At 35.2% G+C, this 23,588-nt stretch overlaps 2 protein-coding genes, 1 non-coding gene and 1 pseudogene across 3 annotated transcripts; all 4 read right to left on the reverse strand.

Annotated features, from left to right (window-relative positions):
- Positions 1 to 671: 671 nt before the first annotated feature.
- Positions 672 to 3,434, reverse strand: LOC118062803 (trihelix transcription factor DF1). Its single transcript, XM_035076646.2, has 2 exons — positions 2,758 to 3,434; positions 672 to 2,346 (listed from the first exon to the last, which is right to left on the reverse strand). Exons 1-2 carry the CDS (start codon positions 2,985 to 2,987, stop codon positions 1,086 to 1,088), a joined length of 1,491 nt encoding a protein of 496 aa, XP_034932537.1. The 5' UTR covers positions 2,988 to 3,434; the 3' UTR covers positions 672 to 1,085.
- A 5,814-nt stretch (positions 3,435 to 9,248) lies between these two features.
- Positions 9,249 to 9,361, reverse strand: LOC118062811 (U5 spliceosomal RNA; annotated as a pseudogene).
- A 7,730-nt stretch (positions 9,362 to 17,091) lies between these two features.
- Positions 17,092 to 17,206, reverse strand: LOC118062812 (U5 spliceosomal RNA). Its single transcript, XR_004689832.1, has one exon. It is a non-coding gene; the product is annotated as a U5 spliceosomal RNA (small nuclear RNA).
- Positions 17,207 to 20,318: 3,112 nt separating this feature from the next.
- Positions 20,319 to 23,031, reverse strand: LOC118062810 (actin-7). The gene is made up of 5 exons (XM_035076657.2): positions 22,858 to 23,031; positions 22,120 to 22,191; positions 21,628 to 22,021; positions 20,926 to 21,539; positions 20,319 to 20,823 (listed from the first exon to the last, which is right to left on the reverse strand). Exons 2-5 carry the CDS (start codon positions 22,177 to 22,179, stop codon positions 20,758 to 20,760), a joined length of 1,134 nt encoding a protein of 377 aa, XP_034932548.1. The 5' UTR covers positions 22,180 to 22,191; positions 22,858 to 23,031; the 3' UTR covers positions 20,319 to 20,757.
- Positions 23,032 to 23,588: the final 557 nt, after the last annotated feature.

Genomic DNA, 23,588 nt, shown 5'->3' on the forward strand with positions numbered 1-23,588 from the left:
CCAAAGACATGCCTCTTACCTCTACCATAATTGTTATTTTTTATTGGATTAAGATGGTTTCAATATTAATCATTCTTCACATGCTTGATGGTGATCTCTGACTTCTTTAGCAAATTGTTAGCAGTGTTGAATACTTTACAAAGAAGTTGCAAGGGAGCCCAGATTTGCAGAGCTCGTCTTCATGGCCAGTCTTCACAAGACTGGAAACCTCCTCATCTCTTGGCACTATCAGAACCATGACCTTCACGCACCCCTTTCAACAGGAGTGTCCATTTTTCTCTACCATGATCACCACAGCGGCACCAATTTGCAGCAGTGAAACTTTCCAAGATCAAGAATGTTACACACATATGCCACAGAAGTGCAGAGCATTTTTCTTCCAAGCTTCAGGATTGGAGGCCTGCCAGGGCAAAGATACAAGGATGGATAGTAGATGGGAGGAGTCAAAAGGTACTGCTTTTGCCAATCACACCAGATCAGCTTGCGCACGGGTGATAATGATAGGCACTAGTCAAAAAAGGGAATCACTTTCAACGTGGTGTTAGTGATGAGGGCAGTCTGCCATTTTTTTTATCCCATAGTTTATTCCCTCTTTACCTGCTCCATGGACTGGTCCCTCCTACACAAAAATAACCAAACTATTTGCAATTTGTCATGTAAAAAAGTGATGCTAGTCTGCACTGCTCATGTAACATTTGATTGATACAAATATGAACAAACATTTTCCCACCTTTGCATACATGTGTGAGCTTTCAAAAGCTAAAAAAGTGAAGTGTAAACTATTTTAGTACATATTAACCTACTACTAATTTCAACCTCTATCTCTCTTGACATGTTTATTCAACAAATGATGACCATATACACTATACAAATGCAAAGATGCCTCTTTCTATGAGATGTATTCCTAATTGGTTCTTGACAATAAGGTCTTCGAAACTGGAAAGTTCATGGAACCATGGAAGAACTCCATAATCACTTTAACCCGCATCTCAGAATAAGGCAAGCTAAGTTTAGCTGTGGAAAGAAATTCGTTGTCTAAATACTCCATAATTTCCATTGAAGAGGGATCAATAGCTACAATTCCATTACTCCATAATTTCCAATGAAGAGGGATCAATAGCTACAATTCCATAACCATCTCCATCTTCTCTGCCTCTATAGTCTACTTGAATCTGATCAACATTTTCACTTTCTCTGTCTTCTGTTGTGGCAGAGTCTGGCAGTTGTTGATCTCCTTGGCCACCCATCATATGCATTAAAAGTTCTTCAGGCTTCAACTCGTAACTGGGATTATCAACCCTCCTCGTCTTCTCTCTGTATAGAGCATCAAGCTGCTGAAAATAAGGACAAGTCTTAGAATCCCCAGGTCTTTTTTTATTGCTATCTTTTACCCTCTTGAAGTACTTGTTCATATTCTCCCATTTCTCTTTGCACCTCTTTGCACTCCTATCATAACCGAGATTTTTCATTGATGTTGATATCTCCTCCCACAGCGGCCCTTTTGGTCCGTTTTCTTGATACTGGAATTCAAGATAAGTTCTTATCTTGATCAAAGATTCAATTTCTTCTTTAGGCCATCTTGATGAGCTCATGCTGACAAAACTCTCAATACTGCTATTTTCATGTGTCTTCACTAAATTCTCCACTGGAACTGCTTGGTTCTTGGACATCTGCACTGGAGCTGTTTGATTGTCAGGAAATTTCATCGGGACTGTAGGGTTGTCAGGAAATTGCACTGGGATACCTTGCTCAGAGAACTTCTGTAAGAATGCAAGCACAGCTGCATCTTTCGCAGCTGCAATCGCTCTTTCGTGAACTAAAAGCTCTTGTTCTCTCTTAATCCTATCCAATTCTTGCATCTTCCACACTTCTTCTCTGGCTATCCTTTCTTGCTCGCATTTCTCTATTGCTTCTAGAAACTTATTTTGCAAATTCTCTTGCTTTTCTATCACTTCCTTCATCAACCTCTCAAAAAAATTTGTTAATCTCCGCTTCTTCTTTCTTGTTCCTTCTGATTCCTCACTCGAAGTAGATGCAGTTGAAGTAGAGGTGGCATCAGTGCAATTCATACTAGGACTCTGGATAGAACATGGAACATCATTTGGGATGAAGCTCACTGGGTTTACCGAGGCCGAAGGCATTAAACAATGATCTTTATCTGACGATGTAGGTGACACTAATGCATTGGTCTTATCTATAGCTTGTAATTGTTCAAAAAACCTATATGTCTTGCCATTCGGCCTACCGGACTGACTTCCTTTGGTTCTTCTATGATACTTGTAAATATTTTCAAACTTCTCTTTGCATTTCTTGGCACTTCTGTTATACCCAAGCCCATTCAATTTCCTGATATCAACAGTACCAATAGGAAAAAAAAAAATTCATGGTCTCACTAACGGCTTAAACTTTGAATAAACCAATAACAAATATCAAACATGATTCAATAACTAAAAAAATTAACACGCAGTAATTTGAGCTAAAAAGCCATCCTTATTAGACCCTTCTGACATTATACACAAAATTTAATGCTAATTAACTTAGACTATAAAAAATGAACACAATAGACAAAAAGAACAGTACTTTTGCAATTCTGCTCAGATGGGTACCTAAAGATTGATTATCATGCAATAATTTGCTAAAAACAAGGTTTTCTCCACCATTTTCTCAGCAACCAAACGTAAAATGACAAAAAAACATAAAGCTCAAAACTTTACGTCATTTTCTATCAAACTCTCCAGAAGAAGCTAAAAAACTCACCTCGAAACCTCTTCCCAAAGAGGAGCTTTAACAACAGAGTCTCTAAATGCAACATCCATATCAGACCTTATCTCCAACAAAGCTAAAGTCTCTTGCTTTGGCCACCTGTTAGCTGTTGAGCACTGCACACCCTCTTCAGCTTGCACCCTCATCCCCTCATCGCCTTCCTCGTCCTCCCAGTCACCGGCGGCGGCGCTTGAATTTTCCAGGAAAGTGGTTGATGCTTCCATGATTTTGATACGAAAAAGAAAAATTACAGCTTTAGACAAGAAAGGTGAATTCTTGGAGTTAAATTTTCTCTCTTTTTTTTTGGGTTTTTGTTTTTTTTAAATAAAAATGGGGTTTTCAACTTCTCTCTTACTGCTACTACCTACAATTCTACCTTGTGGTTATGGTTCAATACAATGGTGGTGAAATTAAATTAGGGTTTTTGGTTTTTATAAAGGGATAAAGTTGGGAAGGTGTAATCAAGTGGTGGGTACAACAAAATAATAAGCTTGATTTTTTTGACATGTAAGTTTTGGAAATATTTTGGGGTTAAAGGAGATGGAGCTGGGGGTTGACTTTTGGTAAAAAATAGGAGGCTTACAAATAATTAAAAAATAAAATAAAATAATTGATAGATATTAAAGGGTAAAATTAAAAAAGTAAAAAGGTGAAAGAATATGGAGATGATTGTGGTGGCAAAGTTGTTTGTTCTTGTCTTAATTGCTAAATAAGAGGCCTACCAAGCCCATTGTTTTCCCTTTTCAGTGTCTCCATTTTACATAATGAGACTAGAGAGGAGGAATCCATGCCTTTGGATAGATATAAAAAAATGATCTTTAAGTTGTAATATTTAATATTTTTTATACTAAAGAGAGATATAAAGAAAGAATTCATTTCTCATATTTCTCACCCTTAATCCAAAATCTTGATAGATTTTGTATATCAATATTGACATATTAAGAAAGTTCAAGAAATCCAAAAAATATTTTTAAAAAATATTCTGTATATTATAATCTAAAAATCATATATATATATATAAAATGAATGCTTGTGGGTGTAGATGAGGCTCCATGTCATGATGCCAAGTTTTCGAGATAAGATGCATTTCACAATGATCTAGAGATCATTAAACAATTAAATTTGACAGCTTTGCATAGGAAATTAGGACCTCACTTTTACACCAAGGAATATGAGTGGAATACAATAGAATTGATTTTGATCATCCTAATCATGCAAAGCTGGTGAGAAAAATTAGTTTATATATATATATATATATATATTATATATATATAAGTGCTAGAATGGATTACTCAAAGTGTCTTTTTTTATAATACTTGGAGGCTGATTTTATAAAAATAGTTTTTAACTAAAAATATATTAAAATAATTTTGTTTTAATTTTTAACATGCTAATATATCAAAAACATTAAAAAATACGTTAAAAAATTAATTTAATATCTTTCAAGAAAAAATAATTTAAAAAACAAATTGAAACACAAGAAAAACCAACTCGGATAATCCTGAATGCCTTTTTCATAGATACCAAGCAAGCAACTACACGAAACAACTCACAAAAGTCCAATTTTTCAACCATAGGTTAAGGTGGTGAAATTGTGTTCTTAAACCACCTATGTATGTAGATAAATGGGACCTTTGTGAGCGTGACCATCCATTTTTATAGACCTTTTGTCCTCTACTTTGCTTCAAAATATCTTGAATGGATGCTTGCTGGAGATTTCATAGTGTCAAAATTGAAGTAAAATGGAAGTTATTATCATGGCGCCATGCATGAATGTTTTAATCCCACAAGTAACTCTCTATTCTTGACGAAGACGTCGTTTTAATTTCTAGCATTTGATTGTGGTTTAAAATACATAATTACTTTCTTCTTGCGTAAGGGAGTTCACTTTGTCAATAATTTCAACTAGCACGTATGTATGTGATTGTTTACGAGGTAAAAAGGGAGCTTCTAGTATGTTTTTTGTTTTTATTATTATTATTATAGAGTGTATTAATCAAAAAATAATTATTTAAAAAGTATCATCTAGAAAGTTGAATGACTTTTATAAAAAAAATAAAATATTTGGGTTATAAATATGTAGCATGTTATTATTAAATTTAAAGAAGAAACTAAAGCAAGTGGGAGAATTATTGTGAATCCTCTTTCATTTGTTTGTGGATTTTATTGTATGATATGGTGTTAATAATTGTTTTTTCAAAATATTTATTTATTTTTTAATAAAAAAAACTTTTCAATCACAAAAAGTAAATGTTTTGTCTTGCCCTATTAGATGTTGTGTTTGCTTGGTGGCAAGTTGGTTTCTTTGACTTTTGACGATTTCATCTCAAATGCTTAATGAGGTGCTGGTTTAAACCTAAAAACAGTATAGAAGATTTCCCCTTGTTTTTTTTAGTGTGGGTGAGAATATGGTAGTTTTTATTTTAAAAGTATTTTTTAAAAATATATTTTATTTAAAATAATAAACCGATGTTATTCTTAGTTTTTTTTTATAGTTTCTATGTATTAATATTAAAAATAAAAAATTATTTAAATAAAATTTTAAGTAAAAAATATTCTTAAAATGAACTCTACATCACAATACCATACAAGCACTTAATCTAACAAATTTTGTTTTCTTTTTCCTAACATTTAAGACCCGTGAATACATGAAAATCTTATGATTTTCAAGTTATAAATAGTGACATCTTATAAATTACTCGATGAGATTTAATTTAAAGAAAAAGACAAACACAAGTCACTTTCCATTGCAGCAAGAAGGGTGCTAGCTGCCTATTTCGCAAAGGAAAGAAATCCAGCTTACCTAAATCATACATGGGGTCAAGTTGAAATTTCCACCATGGAAAGTGAAAAGCATAGCTATCATCAACCAAATGGAATGGAGGGTGAGAAGTAAGCATATGAATGTGAAAGCTTCGAGGCTAAAAAAGAAAGGATTAAACTCAATGCATGTATAGTCTTTCTTTTTATATATAAAAAAAAAAAAATTGTATTCAAGTGTGTTTTAAAAATGTTTCGACATGAAAAATTATCAAATTAATTTTTTATTTTGTGAATTTAATAATTCTGATATGTTGATATCAAAAGTAAAAAACAATATATAAAAAATTATTTTAATATATTTTTAATTCAATAATATTTTTAAAAAAGCATTTGTACACTCTCTAATGATTGAGGAATTGCTTTAAAGGTGGGTAGAATGTGAAAACTTGTAGCTAAAAAGGAAAAGGTTAAGCCATAAGGCTTATGCAGAAATTGGTTGGTAATCCTCAATTTTTTTAAATCAAAGTTTCAATAAGGGATAATTAAAAAAAAAAAGTCTAATAGTTTGTTAATTCTTTTACTTTATCTTTATTTTTATTTTTAAATTACACTTTAGATACTAAATCAAACAAAATGATCAAATTACTGTTAAATATATAAAGCACAACTTCAAACTCAGCCTGCTTGCCTCTTTCTTGATCCTCTACTCTTTATTGCTTAACAGAACAGGTTTTATTTTCCTGTAATTTCAATGCATTAGAGAGCACATTGGCTAATGGCTTCATCATATCAGGTTATGTCCAGTTATGTACTTTGTTTCAAAGGTGTTTGAAAGAATAGTAAAAGTTGAGGTGGTTTAAAATGTTTCGTTTAAAAATATATTTAAATAATATATTTTAATTTTTAAAAAAATATTTTTTCACATCAACATATTAAAATAATTAAAAAATTATAAAAAATTAATTTTAAACAAACATAATTTCAACTATATTCTTAAACATTAACGACGATGCCAAGTGCTAGCAGCTTCGGCCACATTTATCTCTTCACACTCAGCCCCCTTCAGCTTCCCTAGCCCATTGACAATCTCAGTCAACTGTTCTTGGGAAGCACAGATAGGATAATTTAAGCCTGTCTTGGCCGAGGAGAGAGTGGTCGGAATTGAAAGTGGTGAAATGTAATTGATCCTAACCCCAATTTAAGAATGGAGCTTGAAAAAGAAAATGAAAAATTAGAGAAGGGATACCCTCCTTTACCTTTGGAAAAACTAAACGCCCTCAAGAGCGAAAAGATTCAAATCAAGATTGTAAAAAAATATTTTTTTTTTATAAGATACGGAATATACAATACAAAATTGAATCGTAAAATTATAAGTAAAATATATTTTAATTAATTATATATTAACAATTTCAATCAAGTATTTAATTAACAATATAACATAATTAAAAATAAACAATAAAAAAGTCCAAACACCTTTATTTTATTCATATTAATTCATCTACTTCTTGGACAAATCGACCCACTTACTTCGTCATTTACAATAAATGAGTCCCTTTAAATTTTGATAGACCATAAAAGGTCAAGCTTGCTAATTTACAACTTTTATTCTATATATTTGTTAGCTAAAATAGAATAATATATCAATTGATATGTTAATAGTCTACATAAGAAATTATGAAGAATGAATATGTATTTTAATTTTATGGAAATGAAATCCACAAATAACTTCTTTCGTTAAAAAAATTATAATAATTATAGTCAAAATCAAGTCCTTGATTATTAAATTGCACAAGTTTTGCAAAATATAAATTTAAAACAATGAAATGTTAAGATATAGATTACCAGAATGCACAATTTTATATTTTTTCAAACTCGTAGAATCGGTCCGATTTTACTGATTTTACCGAGTTTGAACGAGTTTGACCGAGCTTGCCCGATTTTCGAGTTTTAATTCGATTTGACATGTTAGATACATATTAAATCGTAAAATTTTAAAAATCAACTTGTTTTTTTAACTACCTTGATTCAAATGATCACAAACCCCACCATCATCCTTGTAAAATTATCACTCAAAAACAAAAATTATCACACTTTAACGAGGTGTTAAAGAATTACTCTCCACAATCCCAACTGTAAAATTAGTTCTCGGGAGCCATAAATGGGGAAATGACTCACATGAACCCCACCAAAATATTCAAATGACTCGCATGAACCCCACCAAAATTAATTGTTTTGCAATCATTTTGTCAAGAAATTGATTAAATTTTGGGTCCAAATTCCACTCATCTTCTTTGCCCAGCCTTGCAAAATCGAATCTAGCTCCAAGGCAGGAAAAGGGCGCCCCCAATAACTTTGTCTTGTCCAAAAATAATGGCTTCAATTATTTCCTGTGGGCTTGATAGAGATTGAAAAGAAAAGGAAGGAAAAAAAAAAAAAAAGTTTGCTACGATAGTGGTTTAGAGTTTTTGAGGTCAATGACAGAGGTATGATATTAGAATTAAATGGGTTTTTTAGTTATTAAATCAAATATAATAATAATTAATTTGTTGATTAATTCTTGGTTCACAGACTTTAGGATATAAATTATTATAAACATATAAAATTTAGGATACAATGTCTTCGTACCTGAGAGATCCCAAGAATTTGAAACTTGTAAAGATCAAAAGTTGTTGCTACGAGAGCAAATTCATTATTTTAGTGATACAATCTTCTAGAATTATGATGATTTCTGTTAAGAAACTATCTCAATTTAATAATTTAAATTGAAATTTATATAAGTTTTAAATATTATTTTTTAACATACCCTTACAAGTTTCAAGCTTGAAACTTGCACAAGTTCATATTAATTTATGTTTAATTTTTATCAAATAAATATAGATGGTAAGATTCGAACTTGTGACCTGGTCATCAAAACTCTAATATCATATTAAGAAACTATCTCAATCTAATATCTTAAGCTGATATTATTCTCTAACAATTTCTTCATTGATTTCAGTTGGAAATTGACTCATTGCAAGCACAACACATGTAATATATTCCATTCTGGAAAAACCAAATTCATCACTGCTAGGTTTTTACAAGCAAGCAAGAGATTGTCTCTGCAACCATTGAAAATGAAAAATCAGCCCAGCTGAATTGCCTAACTGCTGATATACGCAAATTTCCTCACCACATGCATCTTCTTTACAAAAATGAAATAATCAAACCGAAAGATCATCGATTTTTTAAGGGTTTATGAGGAAAAAACTCTACAACTCGTATACCCACACAATTCTCAATTACTTCTTATTCACATAAAGTGATCCTAAAAATAATATTTGTATCTGTCAAATGTTAGAATGAACATTACATGCAATTGGTTTTGATAGATCAGCAAAATAAATGAAAATGTACCATGATTTAATCATAATCAATAAATTCCAATCCAACATATCAGGCATTATAAATGAACAACAATGATGATTTGAGGGGGGAAAAATGAATCCGCTGTGTATATGAAACAACTCCTCATCGGAAACCTAACTAAGGCCGTTAAACGGATCAACTCGGAGACTTTAAACCTAAAATTAGCTTAAACCTACCAGCGAGCCAGACAAGTAAACTAACATCAAACTTTAACCTCACATCAATGGAAAACATAATTTTTTGGATTCAAGAAAACAAACTTAATCTGTAGTACATTTTCTGTAGATAAAATTTTGAAACTTAAATTGTAAGGGGTCAACACTCAGGAGAACCCCTCCAAAAATAGAGGTATGCCGCTATCTATGGAGAGCACACGGTATTCTTTAGTAAAAGGCGAAAGAATAGTTCGCTCTGTGCTCACCACACGGCTCCATGGTTTTTGGAATTAGCGATATGTTTTGTTATATAGAGATGAGGGCTAGTGTTGTATGTTTCTTTTGTCGATGTGGGACTGTCTTTTTCTTTCAAAACATTCTGCAACTCCTCAACTAGGTTTTCTTATACCATTAATCATACATCACCTTTCATATCCCATCATCTGTGCATCTAAAAACAATACAGTTGAAGAATGAAGCATATTTTTGAATGATTGCTGAAAGATAACAACTGGATAAGTACCATCCCTGGTATGTTTATAGTTATAAGACCCGATCTGACTTGACAATTTTATTTTATAAGTCACCGATCAATCTTGTGTAATTAAGGTCAGTGGAAAACATTATGGAGAAAATAGATATAAATAAGTAAAACCTTGTAATTAAAGCCAAAGAAAACAACTTTTAAGTTTATAAAAAGTATTTTTAGTTGTAATTAATTAAATTTAGATACATGTTTGATAAAAATTATGATTGAAATTTATATATAATAAAAAACATGTATAAAATGTTTGGATAAAACTTTTTAACTTTCTTACAAACAATGAAAAGGAGAACAATAAAGACTTTTTGATAACTACGTGTAAGTGTATTAGAAATATTTACGAAACTTGATTAAAAAAAACATATAAAAACTACTGCATAATAATTGCATTTGAAACTTAATTTTTTTATAGATCCCGCGACATAAAACTCAAACTCAATTATTTTAAAAACCAAATATGTTGTTGAGTGTAATTCACCGCTAACATGAAAGCTACCAGAAACAAACACAGTTTTAGTTAGAGAAGGATAAAAATCTTAGTCTTAAGTAGCGTTTGTAAAATTATATACAGTCACCTTAAACATTCAAAATTATATTAAAGAAAGTATAAGCAAATAATAAAGAGAAAGTATTAGCTGCTGTGTTTTTCTTAGAGCAAAACCAACGTATCAGAGCCTATAGGTTGGAAAGAAGGACCAATAGGTTGGGAAGAAGAAAAGGCGCGTGTGAAGCAGCAATGTATTTAGCAAATTAATCTTCCAAAACGATGACGTTAACAAGATTTATTTTTCAGAAGTTCGAGCACAAGACGTAACAGCAGTCTATGTTGTGAAGAAAACGAACCAGCAACGATATGTTCTTTGGAAGAAGAAAATCAGCAGCTTGTAACAGGCTCGAGGCAGCAGCAAGTCTCCTAGAACATGACAGTAGCAACGTTTGCAGTTGCAGAATCAAGTGGGCTGCAGACTCGTAGCAATGGAGTCTCCACTGAAGCAGTAGAAAAACCAGTTGCAGCAGTCATTGATTCCAGCTTCAGTTCCAGCATAAATAAACAAACAAAGCAGTAGCTTTTTACGTGACAGGTGTCCCAAAATAACATAGCGTGGTGGCAAAGGGCTTGAGATCTGTACAGCAGGTCTCGAGTTGAAGTCAGGGCGTACATCTCTTGTAAGAGCCTGGGACAGCCGGGGTTTTACTCACTCACCTGGACCCACAAAGTACGCTTTCCGGGGATGAGGTTTTCTCGAATCCAAAAAAAAAAAAAAATTATGTGACAGCTGTAAGTAAAGAAGGAAATTTGGTAATTGTAAAATCTTTATTAAAATCTTACGTTTACACTGTTGTAGTATATATACAAAAAAAAAAGAATTTGTAACGTTCTAGGTTCCTATTATAATTAGGAAATTTACAACTGTAGAATAAATCAATTCCTAGAATCTCTCCAATGACAGTAAATGCTAACACTCCCCCTCAAGTTGGTGCAAAGATATCTTCGATGCCCAACTTGTCAAGTGAATTCTGAAAATTTTGCTGGAGACGGCCTTTGTAAGGATATCTGCGAGCTGGTTTTCTGACCTCACGAATGGAAAATTAATCACCCCTTCTTCGAGATTTTGTTTGATGAAATGCCTGTCTATCTCGATATGTTTTGTGCGGTCATGTTGAACTGGGTTGTGAGATATTTCGATGGCAGCTTTATTATCGCAGTATAGGTTCATCTTTGATTCTGGACTGAACCCAATTTCGGACAATAACCTCTTGAGCCATAATAATTCGCATAGTCCCTTTGCCATTCCTCGAAACTCGGCTTCTGCACTTGACAAGGCAACTACCTTTTGTTTCTTGCTCCTCCATGTGACTAAGTTGCCGCCAACAAATGTGAAGTATCCCGACGTAGATTTTCTATCCGATATGCTTCCTGCCCAGTCAGCATCTGTGTATCCTTCAACCGCTAGATGACCATTTTTAGAAAATAAAAGGCCTCTTCCAGGAGCTGATTTTAAGTAACGTAGTATTCTAATTACAGCATCCATGTGTTCTTCATTCGGACAATGCATAAATTTGCTGACTATGCTTACTGCATAACAAATATCAGGGCGAGTATGTGACAAATAAATTAATTTTCCCACCAGCCGTTGATACCTTTCCTTATTAGTTGAAGCCCTTTCCGTAGAGTCCCCAAATTTCTGATTTTGAATCATGGGGGGTGTCAGCCGGTTTGCAGTCAAGCATTCCTACTTCGGTTAGTAGGTCTAGCACATATTTCCTTTGTGAAAGAAATATGCCTCGGTTTGATCTAGCCACTTCAATCCCAAGGAAATACTTTAGTCCTCCTAAGTTCTTCATCTCGAATTCGGTAGCCAATTGTTCCTGTAGTTTCAAGATTTCTTCTGTATCGTCTCCAGTAATGATCATGTCATCCACATAGATTATCAATGCAGTCACCTTTCCCTGTCGTTGTTTTAGAAATAGAGTATGATCCGAGTTGCTTTGTTGAAAGCCATATTTCTTCATTTCCATACTGAATCTCCCAAACCACGCGCGAGGTGATTGCTTTAGCCCATATAATGCCTTCTGTAGTTTGCAAACAATTCCAGTATTTGGGGATGAGGTATATCCAGGTGGGATGTCCATATACACCTCTTCTTCCAGGTCTCCATGCAAGAAAGCATTTTTTACATCAAATTGGTGTAGCGGCCAATCTAGATTTTCTGCTAGTGATAACAGCACTCGAACAGTGTTTAACTTTGCTACCGGAGAAAAAGTCTCCTGATAGTCCACTCCATATGTCTGAGTATATCCTTTTGCTACCAGTCTTGCTTTAAACCGCTCAATGGTTCCATCCGCTTTGTGTTTGATAGAGAAGACCCATCTACACCCAACTGTTTTCTTCCCCTTCGGCAGTGGAATAAGTGCCCATGTTTTATTTTTTCATCAGTGCTTCCATCTCCTCTTCTACTGCTCGTGCCCACTTAGGATCGGTCAAGGCTTCCTGAATTTCATGCGGGATATGATGAGCTGACAGCTTATTGGTAAAGTCTCTAAGTGGTTTGGTCAGCATTTGAGTTGTTACATGGTTGGAGATGGGATACTTCGATTGTTTTCCCTCTGTGCTAGGGGAGTATCTAGCTGGAGGCTTTCCCCTATTTTTCCTGGCAGGTAATTTGTAACCAATAGGAGTATTCAAAACAGGATTGGAGGATAGAGCAAGAGAGTTTACCTCATGGATATTCTCTGGCGAGGAATGATCATCGTCGAGTACAGAGAGTAGAGGGGTCTGACTACTAGATGTGTGTTCAGTTTCACTTTCCATTTCAGCTTCTTTATCCCCGGTGTCGACTGCCAAGTCTGCAATTAAGTCCTCCTCTCCCATGTCCACAGATACACCCATCTCTTCCTCAACCGTGGCTGCCCTTTTTGTTTCCATGTCTTCTGATGGAGTACCCGTGGCATCATCGTCATCTTCCCTTTCCACGTTGATGACTGCCCGTATGTCCCTCTCTTCGTCTGCATGTATAGGCAGTATGCCCATCTCTTCGTTTCCTGCATTGCCCGTTCCATCATCCGCGGGCAGTGCAGGTATTGGTTCTATATTTGGGCAGCTCCACCACTTCTCTTCTTCCGTCCATGTCTCCCCCTGAAGCTGAGAAGTGGACACTGGAGAATAATAATTTTCAGCTTCTGAGAAGGTTACATCCATTGTGATGTATGTGCATTTAGTTACTGGATTGTAGCAACAATAGCCCTTCTTTGATGCGCCATATCCCAGAAAGATGCACCGATCAGCACATGCATCCAGCTTGTTTCGTTGGTTCTTGTGAAGATGAACAAAACGCTAACACATCCAAATACACGTGGGGGCAACATTAGTATAGATGGTAGTGTAGTATGAGTGGCCAAGACTTGCAGCGGAGTCTTAAATTCTAAGACTTTAGAAGGCATCCGGTTCATTAGGTGCACAGCCGTGACCACAGCTTTATCCCAGTATCTATGGGGAACGTTTGCTCCAATTAGTAGTGCACGAGCAGTTTTCTAAAATGTGTCTGTTTTTCCGTTCAGCTATACCATTTTGCTGTGGTGTTTGACTGCAAGAAAATTCATGTAGGAGACCAGCATTGTGGAAGTATTTCACAAAGTCTTGATTGATATATTCCCCTCCATTATCCGACCTCAAAATTCTGATTTTTGCTGAGAATTGGTTCTGTATCATAGCATGAAACGCACAAAATACACCAAAGACTTCATTCTTATTTTTGAGCAAATATATCCACGTCATCCGGGTGCAATCATCTATAAAAGTCACAAACCATCGAAACACCATGAACCGTGGTGATCGGGGATGGTCCCCAAACATCCGAATGGATTAATGCAAAAGGAATATCACTTTTATTATAGCTAACCGGAAATGATACACGGTGGCTTTTTGCAAAAAATGCATGTATCACATTTGAGGTCTAAATGTTTTTGACTAGAAAATAAATCTGGAAATAATTGCCTCATATAGCCGAATGACGGGTGCCCCAAACGAGCATGCCATAGCCGAATCTGTTTTTCTTGTGCAGTGGTTGAGTTCTTCACCATATTGATTTTTCCGATACTGAACTCATCTATGTAGTATAACCCCTCTCTCTTAGTACCACGCCCAATGATCTTCTTCGTGAGAATATCCTGAAAAAGGCAAAAATGTGGATACATTAAAACAATGCAATTTAGGTCTTCAGTAGCTTGTCCCACAGATATTAATTTTGTTGTAAGAGAAGGAACTAAAAGAGTATTAGTTAAGGATATTGATGGTGATAATTGTACTGTTCCAGCCCCTGTTACTGGATACAAGACCCCATTAGCATTTGAAATATTGTTCCTTCTTGGCGTTATGTATTCATCAAGGTCGTCTGGATTGTAGGTCATATGGTCTGTTGCACCAGAGTCTACAATCCAGTCATCATCCTTTTGTTTCGTAGAAACTACCAAAGCACTGCTGGTATAACAGCAGCCTTTACCTTGATCACTGCCATTACTAGCCGTCTCTGCCTTTGTCTCTACACAGGGAATGAGAGAAAGAGTAGGTTCTGCATGTGCTATTGCTGGCCGTTCAACTCCTCCATGTGCTATTGCTGCCCGTCCAACTCCTCCATTAGCTTCCTGTGATTTCTTTGCTTTAAATTCATTCCACCATTCCGGATAACCATGTAGCTTGAAGCACGTTTCCCGTGTGTGTTTGGCATTACCACAATGGGAGCAGCCAAGTCCTCCAGACAGATTTTTGCTTCCCCCCGTTGCTGCATATCCGGGTGCTCTTTTGGTCATGCGCATCATTTGATTTTGTTTCCCACTCTTCGTTGCCATAACTGAAGCAGTAGGGCCACCATTTGTTTCAAGCATTACAGACTGCCTAATGTCCTCTCTTCGAACATATGCGTAGGCCTGCTCAACAGATGGAAACGGTTGTAATTGTAGAACATCACTTCTGATTTTATCTAGCCGATCGTCCAGTCCATCAAGGAACACATACACCCGATCCTCTTGAAGCAGGGTGTTGTGTCTCTGTACATCAATTGCACACTCCATTGGGTTTGGTCGCCGGTAATCAATTTCCCTTCATAAGCCCTGAAGACAATTGTAATATCCCTCAATAGATTCCCCATTTTGTTTCATTCGAGTGACCCTTCTCTTCAAATCGTATACCTGCGATTTATCATTCCCATCAAAATAAGTTGTGGCAATTGATTCCCATACCTGTTTTGCTGTTGGAAATCGGATAAAGTTGCCGACTAGAGAAGGGTCCATTGAATTAATCAGCCAACCCTTTACAATAGAGTTTTCTGTCCTCCATCTTCTGAATGTTGGATCATTCAATTCTGGTTGCGGAAGATCACCATTGATATATCCTAGTTTGTCTTTTCCTGAGATATACATCTCGACAATCTGAGACCATAGAGCATAATTAGTTCCATTGAGTTTGATAGCAATCGGTGCAGCAGTATCATATGTTACTGCAGGGGTCTGGTTCAGGCTTTGTCTCAAAGCCTGGGTCATTCTCGTAGTCAAATCTTCCAGGATAGCCTCTGTTCCTTGTTGATTTTGTTCTACTAAATCGGTAGGGGCTGCCATCGTATCTACTAAATCAGTAGGAATTTCCATCAAGTTTCTACGCTAACAGGGAGAGATAGTTTGTTCTGGGTGGCGGCTGCCTCTTTGTTTCACAACTCAAAGGAAAAAAAGGTTAAAAAATTTAGGGTATTTGCTCTGATACCATGTAAGTAAAGAAGGAAATTTGGTAATTGTAAAATCTTTATTAAAATCTTACGTTTACACTGTTGTAGTATATATACAAAAAAAAAAAGAATTTGTAACGTTCTAGGTTCCTATTATAATTAGGAAATTTACAACTGTAGAATAAATCAATTCCTAGAATCTCTCCAATGACAGTAAATGCTAACAACAGCAAGTCTCCGGCAGTCGCAGCTTGCAAACAAGAAGTTCAGCAGCAGTTGATTGCAGCAGCAACAAGTAAGTAGCACACAGTCCTGCAGCAGTAGCATCAAAATTTTTGGTTTTCCAGAAGCCAAAACAACAGTAGCATGGGCAGCAGCAGACAATTTTATTAAGGGGGACTTCGAAGAATTATGGCAATGATAGAAGATTTGAATGTGGATGTCATAATTATGGAAAACATGGTCACGTGAAAAAAGATTGTTGTTTTAAGAAGCTTATAGAAAACAATGTTGCTATTTAAGTTTAAAAATTCAGGTTGAAGATGAATGGGATGTTGAAGCATTCTTTGCCATAGAAGAGGAAGAATTGGCATCGACAATGATAATTAAAGATCAAATCAATTATGACCTTTATGTCTTGTTTGACGTTAAAGTATACTTGGAATTGTGATTTTGATCAAGATTATGACCATAATCTTTATCATAATGAGAACCCAATTCAATAATTAAAATTCTCTTTTATTATTTTTTAGATTAACCTGGTTATCCGGATCAATTTTCATCCATCTCGATTTATTTCATGAGCCCTTAAATTAACGATCATTTAAGTCTACAGTGGCCTTGAGATTTGTAGAACTCGAACTAGTAATCTCTAAAGAGCTCGGGTCAACTTGAGTGCATCTCGACTAATCTCACGGGCCATGATCCATGGGTTCTGAAGTTAACGACCATGTAAACCTTTAATGGTCCTAAAATTTATAGAACTCGAACTGGTAATCTTTAGAACTCGAACTGGTAATCTTTAAGTATTAATTTAGGAAGAAGAGATCTCAAAATTCAAAAGATCTTTTGCCTTCATACAAAGAAAATGACAAACAAGACGAAGAGCTCAATGATTTTAATAAGCCTGAAGTGTTTATAATTTCAAGTAAAAGTTTTGAAGCTTTAATTATAATTTTTGGGATTCAAACAATTAAACTAAAATACACCGAAAACGCAAAAATTTGGAGCTTGAATTGTTTGGGGGTCGACACAGAGGAGAACCCCTCCAAAAATAGAGGTATGCCGCTATCAATGAAGAGCACACGGTATTCTTTAGTAAAAGGCGAAAGAATAGTTCGCTCTGTGCTCACCACACGGCTCCATGGTTTCTGGAACTGGCGATGTGTTTCATTATATAGAGATGAGGGCTAGCTGTCGTATATTCCTTTTGTCGATGTGGGACGGTCTTGATTTAACTTAAAAATACATTTTTAAAAAAAATATATTAAAACAACTTCTTTTTAGATATATCATGCTGCTTTTAAAAAAACAAAAAGGGAGTTTTAGATTATTTCAATTTATTTCTATAGGATTGTGCAAATGGATCTGAAGTTCCCTCCAAAACCAATTGTCTCTTCTGCTGCAAAGGACCTTAGTTACTACTCAGGGAGCCTAGCGTGCTTGCGATCTGTGCTCATGTTCTCTTGTTTTTTTCTCTCTCTATGATCAATAGATGCTTGCCAGGGCTTCTGTAGAGAGATCACCGCTGCATAAGCTACCTGAGCATCCCTGGATTGTTCAAAATGTTGATCCCTCAGGCATCTTTAGAGGTTGTTTTGTCTCTATGAGATGCTTTGCTGCTTCGAGGGAATTGACGGTGTAAGATTTTGGAGAAGAACGCAAAGAACCTTCTGGCAAGTTCTGTGAATTTATGAAGAACAGGATCACACACTTTACAAGAGTTCAATATTGCCCGTGCTGTCTCCAAGCTCTATAGAACTAAAAAGGAAATCGGTTTATTGAATTTATTTCAATTCAATTTTATATATGTTGATATAGAGCCTGTGTTCTTTTCTTTTAAGATCCTCTATTTCCATTTCTAAATTGTACACTTTCTGCAACCCATGCCTGTTTCTTTTCCATTTTCAAACATCATGAGACAAAGCCTTTGAGATTCTGATGAATTCAAGATATATGCCTGATAAAAGTATTATTAATGCTAAATATAAATTATTGGGATATTTTTGTACATTTATTTAAAAACTGATGTAATTAAAATGAGAAAACTGAAGTGATTGTTTTTACTATTTTTATGGATAATAACTTACATATTTATTATTTAGTTTTGTAAAAAAATATTATTTGATAAATATTAAATATTCAAATAAACATGAATTTTTAGATCTATATAAATATGAAATTTATAACTTATCAAAATTTCGACGAGGGGGACATCCAAGAAGTGAAGAAGCATTCATAAATGTATATTTATCAATATGTAATGTGATGGAACGTATTTTTAGAGGGTAGAAAAGGAGATGGAAAGTTCTACAAAACATGTCCACTTAGCCTTATAAAACATAAGTTCCAATTATTATTGCATCAATAACACTAGATAACTACTATATAAAAAGAAAGTATCAAGATGATTGAATTTGATCATCATTTAAATTTTGTACCCAATGATATTTAATCAATGTTATGTCATGTTTATAAAGTCATGCAAATCATAGACCATCTCAAACATATGGTGTTAATGATGAGATTGGAATAATTAAACTAATTTATATTTCAGGATATTTATAAATAATAATAATATTTATATTCTTACTCGGATCAACTTCCCATTGATACATTTATTGTTAGCTTCTTTTTTTGGTTAAAGCAGGACATTAATGTTGTTTTGCTATATTTATTACATATTAATAATCATATATTTCTTATATAACCTCAAGTTATGAAATAACTACAGGTTCATTTTAGTTATTTTATTATCAACTGTTTTAATACACCTAGTAGCATTTTTTTTTAAAAAAAATTATATTTTTCAAACCAGAATGCCAAACACACACAGACTAAGCTTAGTAACTTATAACTTTGCCTTGGTCAATGCTTAATTGATTTCAATGGAGGAAACATGTGTTTTATTATTTCTTATTTATTTCAATAGAAAAGCAAAGGCAGAGAGCATTAGTCTAATATTGAAGTCATTTTGGCAATCGCTTGCTTTCTCTCCTTCGCATGTCCCTAAAGAACTCTTTATCAAGGAATTGAAAGAGTCCATTCCATAGGCTAAGTTACAGTTAATTCTAATAAAATAAATGCTCTTGGTTAGAATGCTAAGAATAAAATATTTTTCTCCAGGTATGCTTTCCAATTTTTTTTATTAGCCACCAAAGTGACGTAGACTAAGGAAGTCCCGTAAAAGAGGGGATCAATTCAAACTTAACATTTCAGTAGTGGTATTATTTTGTCGTTTTCCGTTCATTTCTTCTCTTGATTTGACCAGTCAACTAAAAATAAAAATAGTACTCACAGTCGTCCAAATGGAATCACTTCAACCAAACTGATCTCAAGTCAAACACCGCAGTATCTAACAAATAGTCCTCCCAAACATAGCTTTCAACCCCCAGACCGACTCCAGGACTGACCCTAAAAAACCTGGGGTTACTAGAATACTATAGGCCAACCCCGCCAAGCCAATTTTAGTTCTTAGTAATGCAGCTCAAAAACAAAAAATTAATTTAAAATACATCAAATGTATTTTTTTATTTAATTTTTTATATCATCGAATCCAATTGAACTACCGCAGGATACCAAAAGAACCTCCTTGTCTACTTCCAAATGTAAAAATCTGTTTTGTAATATAATGCAGTGTTGGTTAAAACCACAATTTAGAAAACATTTTTAAAACCTTGCTTGAAAAATAAAAAACAATTTATAGCTTTTGCAAAAACTAACACTACACCAAAACACAATAAGAGAGAGCTTGTTATTGCAGTGTGGCGGCACTTTAAAAAAAAAAAAATTGTGTTTTTATTAATGTGCTTTTGAAATTCAGATGTTAAAAATATAGTTAAATAAATATTATTTTAATATATTTCTAATCAAATTCACTTTAAAAAACAAAAACACAATAACAAACAATACTAACCCGCCAATCTAATGAGGTTGAAAGGCAACAGAAACTGATGACAAATTATGGATTGGATGCACCCAACCAATCATAAAAGGCACTAAGTGTCTGCCTTTATAAACAGAACGGCTTTGTACGGGAATAATTATTACTAAGCAACATTAAAATTAGATACTTCTACTAATTATGTCCTGACAGGCAAGCCGGCCTCTTATACAGTAGACAGACATGATTAAAAAAAAACCCTGCAGCCGTGTAAAACAAACCAACAAAGATATTCTAGAAAGGACTCAGAGATCCGTTCAAAGCTCAAACGGAGTATCAAGTACGATTTCAACAGGGTTTATGAAAGCAAATTGACACTAACACAAAATTTCTCATACAATAACTATTAACATTAATGTTCCCAAGGAAAAAAAAACACCTTCAAATGTTGAGATGGAAAAAAATAAAAATAAAAAAGCATCATCACAACCACTCTCCGTCTACAAGCATCCTACTAAAAAGACGCAAGGTTGAACCACAGATGATGTGGAGGAAAGCAAAGAGCTTGACTACCAAAGTCGCCACATCGAGAGGGAGGACCATTACAGTTACGCATCTTAAAAAGCAGCAATAACAACATTGAATCACAAGCCTATTCAATACATTGAATATCAGAATGTTCCCTCCTTCAATGACCCCCACCTCAACAAATTCTCCATATCAGCTAGGACTTTGAGTTCATGACACCTTGACACGAAAAAAGCCAACTAAATAGAAAAATAGAACTCACCATCACCGCTCTGTTGGAACTTAGAAGCACTTCCTGTGGACGATGGATGGGCCAGACTCGTCGTACTCACCCTTGGAAATCCACATCTGACACGACACAAGCCATGCACGTCAGTCTCGATCAAACACACAACCACACACTCAAGATATAAAGCAAAAGATAAAACGTTATTGAAGAGAAATCTTCACCTGCTGGAAGGTGCTGAGAGATGCAAGGATTGACCCTCCAATCCAGACACTGTATTTTCTCTCTGGTGGTGCAACCACCTTAATCTTCATGCTGCTTGGGGCAAGGGCAGTGATTTCCTTGCTCATACGGTCAGCAATACCAGGGAACATAGTGGAACCACCACTGAGCACAATATTACCATATAGATCCTTTCTGATATCCACATCACACTTCATGATGGAATTGTAAGTAGTCTCGTGGATACCAGCAGCTTCCATTCCAATGAGAGATGGCTGGAAGAGGACTTCCGGGCAACGGAATCTCTCAGCTCCAATGGTGATGACCTGACCATCAGGTAGCTCATAGTTCTTCTCAACAGAGGAGCTGCTCTTGGCAGTCTCAAGCTCCTGCTCATAGTCAAGGGCAACATATGCGAGTTTCTCCTTCATGTCACGGACAATTTCCCGTTCAGCTGTGGTGGTGAACATGTAACCTCTCTCGGTGAGGATCTTCATCAAAGCATCAGTGAGATCACGACCAGCAAGATCCAAACGAAGGATGGCATGTGGAAGGGCATACCCTTCATAGATTGGCACAGTGTGAGACACACCATCACCAGAATCCAGCACGATACCTGTTCACATGAGTAGCCACTCAGTTCCAAAATCATTTACCCAACCAATGCAAATACAACACAGATTTCAATAGAAATAGTTACAAACCAGTTGTACGACCACTGGCATACAGAGAAAGGACAGCCTGGATAGCAACATACATTGCAGGCACATTGAAGGTCTCAAACATGATTTGAGTCATCTTCTCTCTGTTAGCCTTAGGGTTAAGAGGAGCCTCTGTAAGGAGGACTGGGTGCTCCTCGGGAGCAACACGAAGCTCATTGTAGAAAGTGTGATGCCAAATCTTCTCCATATCATCCCAGTTGCTAACAATACCATGCTCAATAGGGTATTTCAAGGTCAAGATACCTCTCTTAGATTGTGCTTCATCACCAACATAAGCATCCTTCTGCCCCATTCCAACCATGACACCAGTGTGTCTTGGTCTACCCACAATACTTGGAAACACTGCCCTGGGAGCATCATCCCCAGCAAACCCAGCCTGCAAACATTACAACACAATATAACTTATTAAATCCAAACAAATTATGAGTAATAAAATGCAAAACCGAATTTTCACTAGTAAAGCAACCAACCCACCTTCACCATTCCAGTTCCATTGTCGCAGACAAGGGGCTGAATATCCTCAGAATCGGCCATTTTCTACAAGTTCTGTACAAAAAGTCAATAAATGAGTAAAAGAAACAAACTTCACACCAGAAAAATACATTCTACATAATTTACAAATACATCTACATATCTATGAGGCGTATAATCAAATACAACATATCTAGTTCCTCCACTATTTACAAATCAAAATAAACTAGCCAATTAACTATTCCAAATCATTAACCATCCAAAGCTTAATCCAATCAGCATGATTATCTTTCGTTATCACTCTACTATAATAGAATCCAAATATCCATCGAAAATCATCAATTTTAAGCTTAAAACACAGAAATGTAACCTAAATCACAATCAATTACCACATCATTTCCAATTTACCAAAATCTTCTAATTCACACTGGCAGATTATAATCTAACAATGACCAAACGAAGTAGGTCAAAATCAAACAGATCTAATAACTTGTCACAAAAACATACAGATCTAGATTCAACACAATCAGATCAAGCTCTCAAATCAAACGATCCAAATCAAACCACCAAAAACCTCTAGATCTAACCTTCAACAGCACAAAAATCATAGATCGGAAACAAAAAAACGATAAAACTTACCGATTCCAAACCAAAAACAACAAAAAGACGGCGTTTAACCAAAACACGATCTACAAAGCTCAAACCAAGACGAAGAGATAGAGAAACGGGTCCTTTACTTACCTTAAGCGGAGAAGTGTAAGAGAGAATGATCAGAGAACGAACCAAGCCAAATCTAGCTATAGACGTGGCCTGGCCTAAATTGCTTGCTTGTATTGCGGTTGCTGGTGCGAGCGAGAGAAAGAGAGAGAGTAAGGGTTAGCTGAGGAAAGGAGACGACGATTTTATATATACTAAGAGACAGATAGAAAGGAAGGGATTTTTGAAATGCAAATGAAATTAAGACTAAATTTTTAGACAGAGGAATCATTTCCACCACGAGAAAAGATAGGGTGACCTGGCTGGCTGACAGCCTTTTTTTATTTTATTTTATTTATGACTTCACTTGTGTTACCTACATGTTCTGGCCTTGAGGGCAAAGGACTCTTTCGGCTTTTGCTGACTTGGTTTTTGACCTTTTTTCCCTTATAATTTCAGCCGTCCGATCTCTATTTCGACGGCTTTGGCGGCTGGGATAATTGGTTTTTTTTTTTTAATTTATATAAAGTGTCTGAGTTAGCTTGCCCGTACCTCGATTAATCCCACAAACCTTAAAGTTAATAACCGGATAAGCCTCTAGTGGCCATTAATATTAACAACCACAAAACTCGAATCTAAAACCACAGGAGAAATAAACCTTTAGATCTCAAATTTTTATTATTGAACCATCTACTAAATAGTTTGTTTTGAATGGTCGGTCGGTTATGATGGGATTATTATTTGAGATACAATTGTGTTTGTTTATGTCCTAGTGT

The sequence above is a fragment of the Populus alba genome, chromosome 19 (genome assembly GCF_005239225.2).
Source record: "Populus alba chromosome 19, ASM523922v2, whole genome shotgun sequence".
NCBI classification, from domain to species: Eukaryota; Viridiplantae; Streptophyta; class Magnoliopsida; order Malpighiales; family Salicaceae; genus Populus; species Populus alba.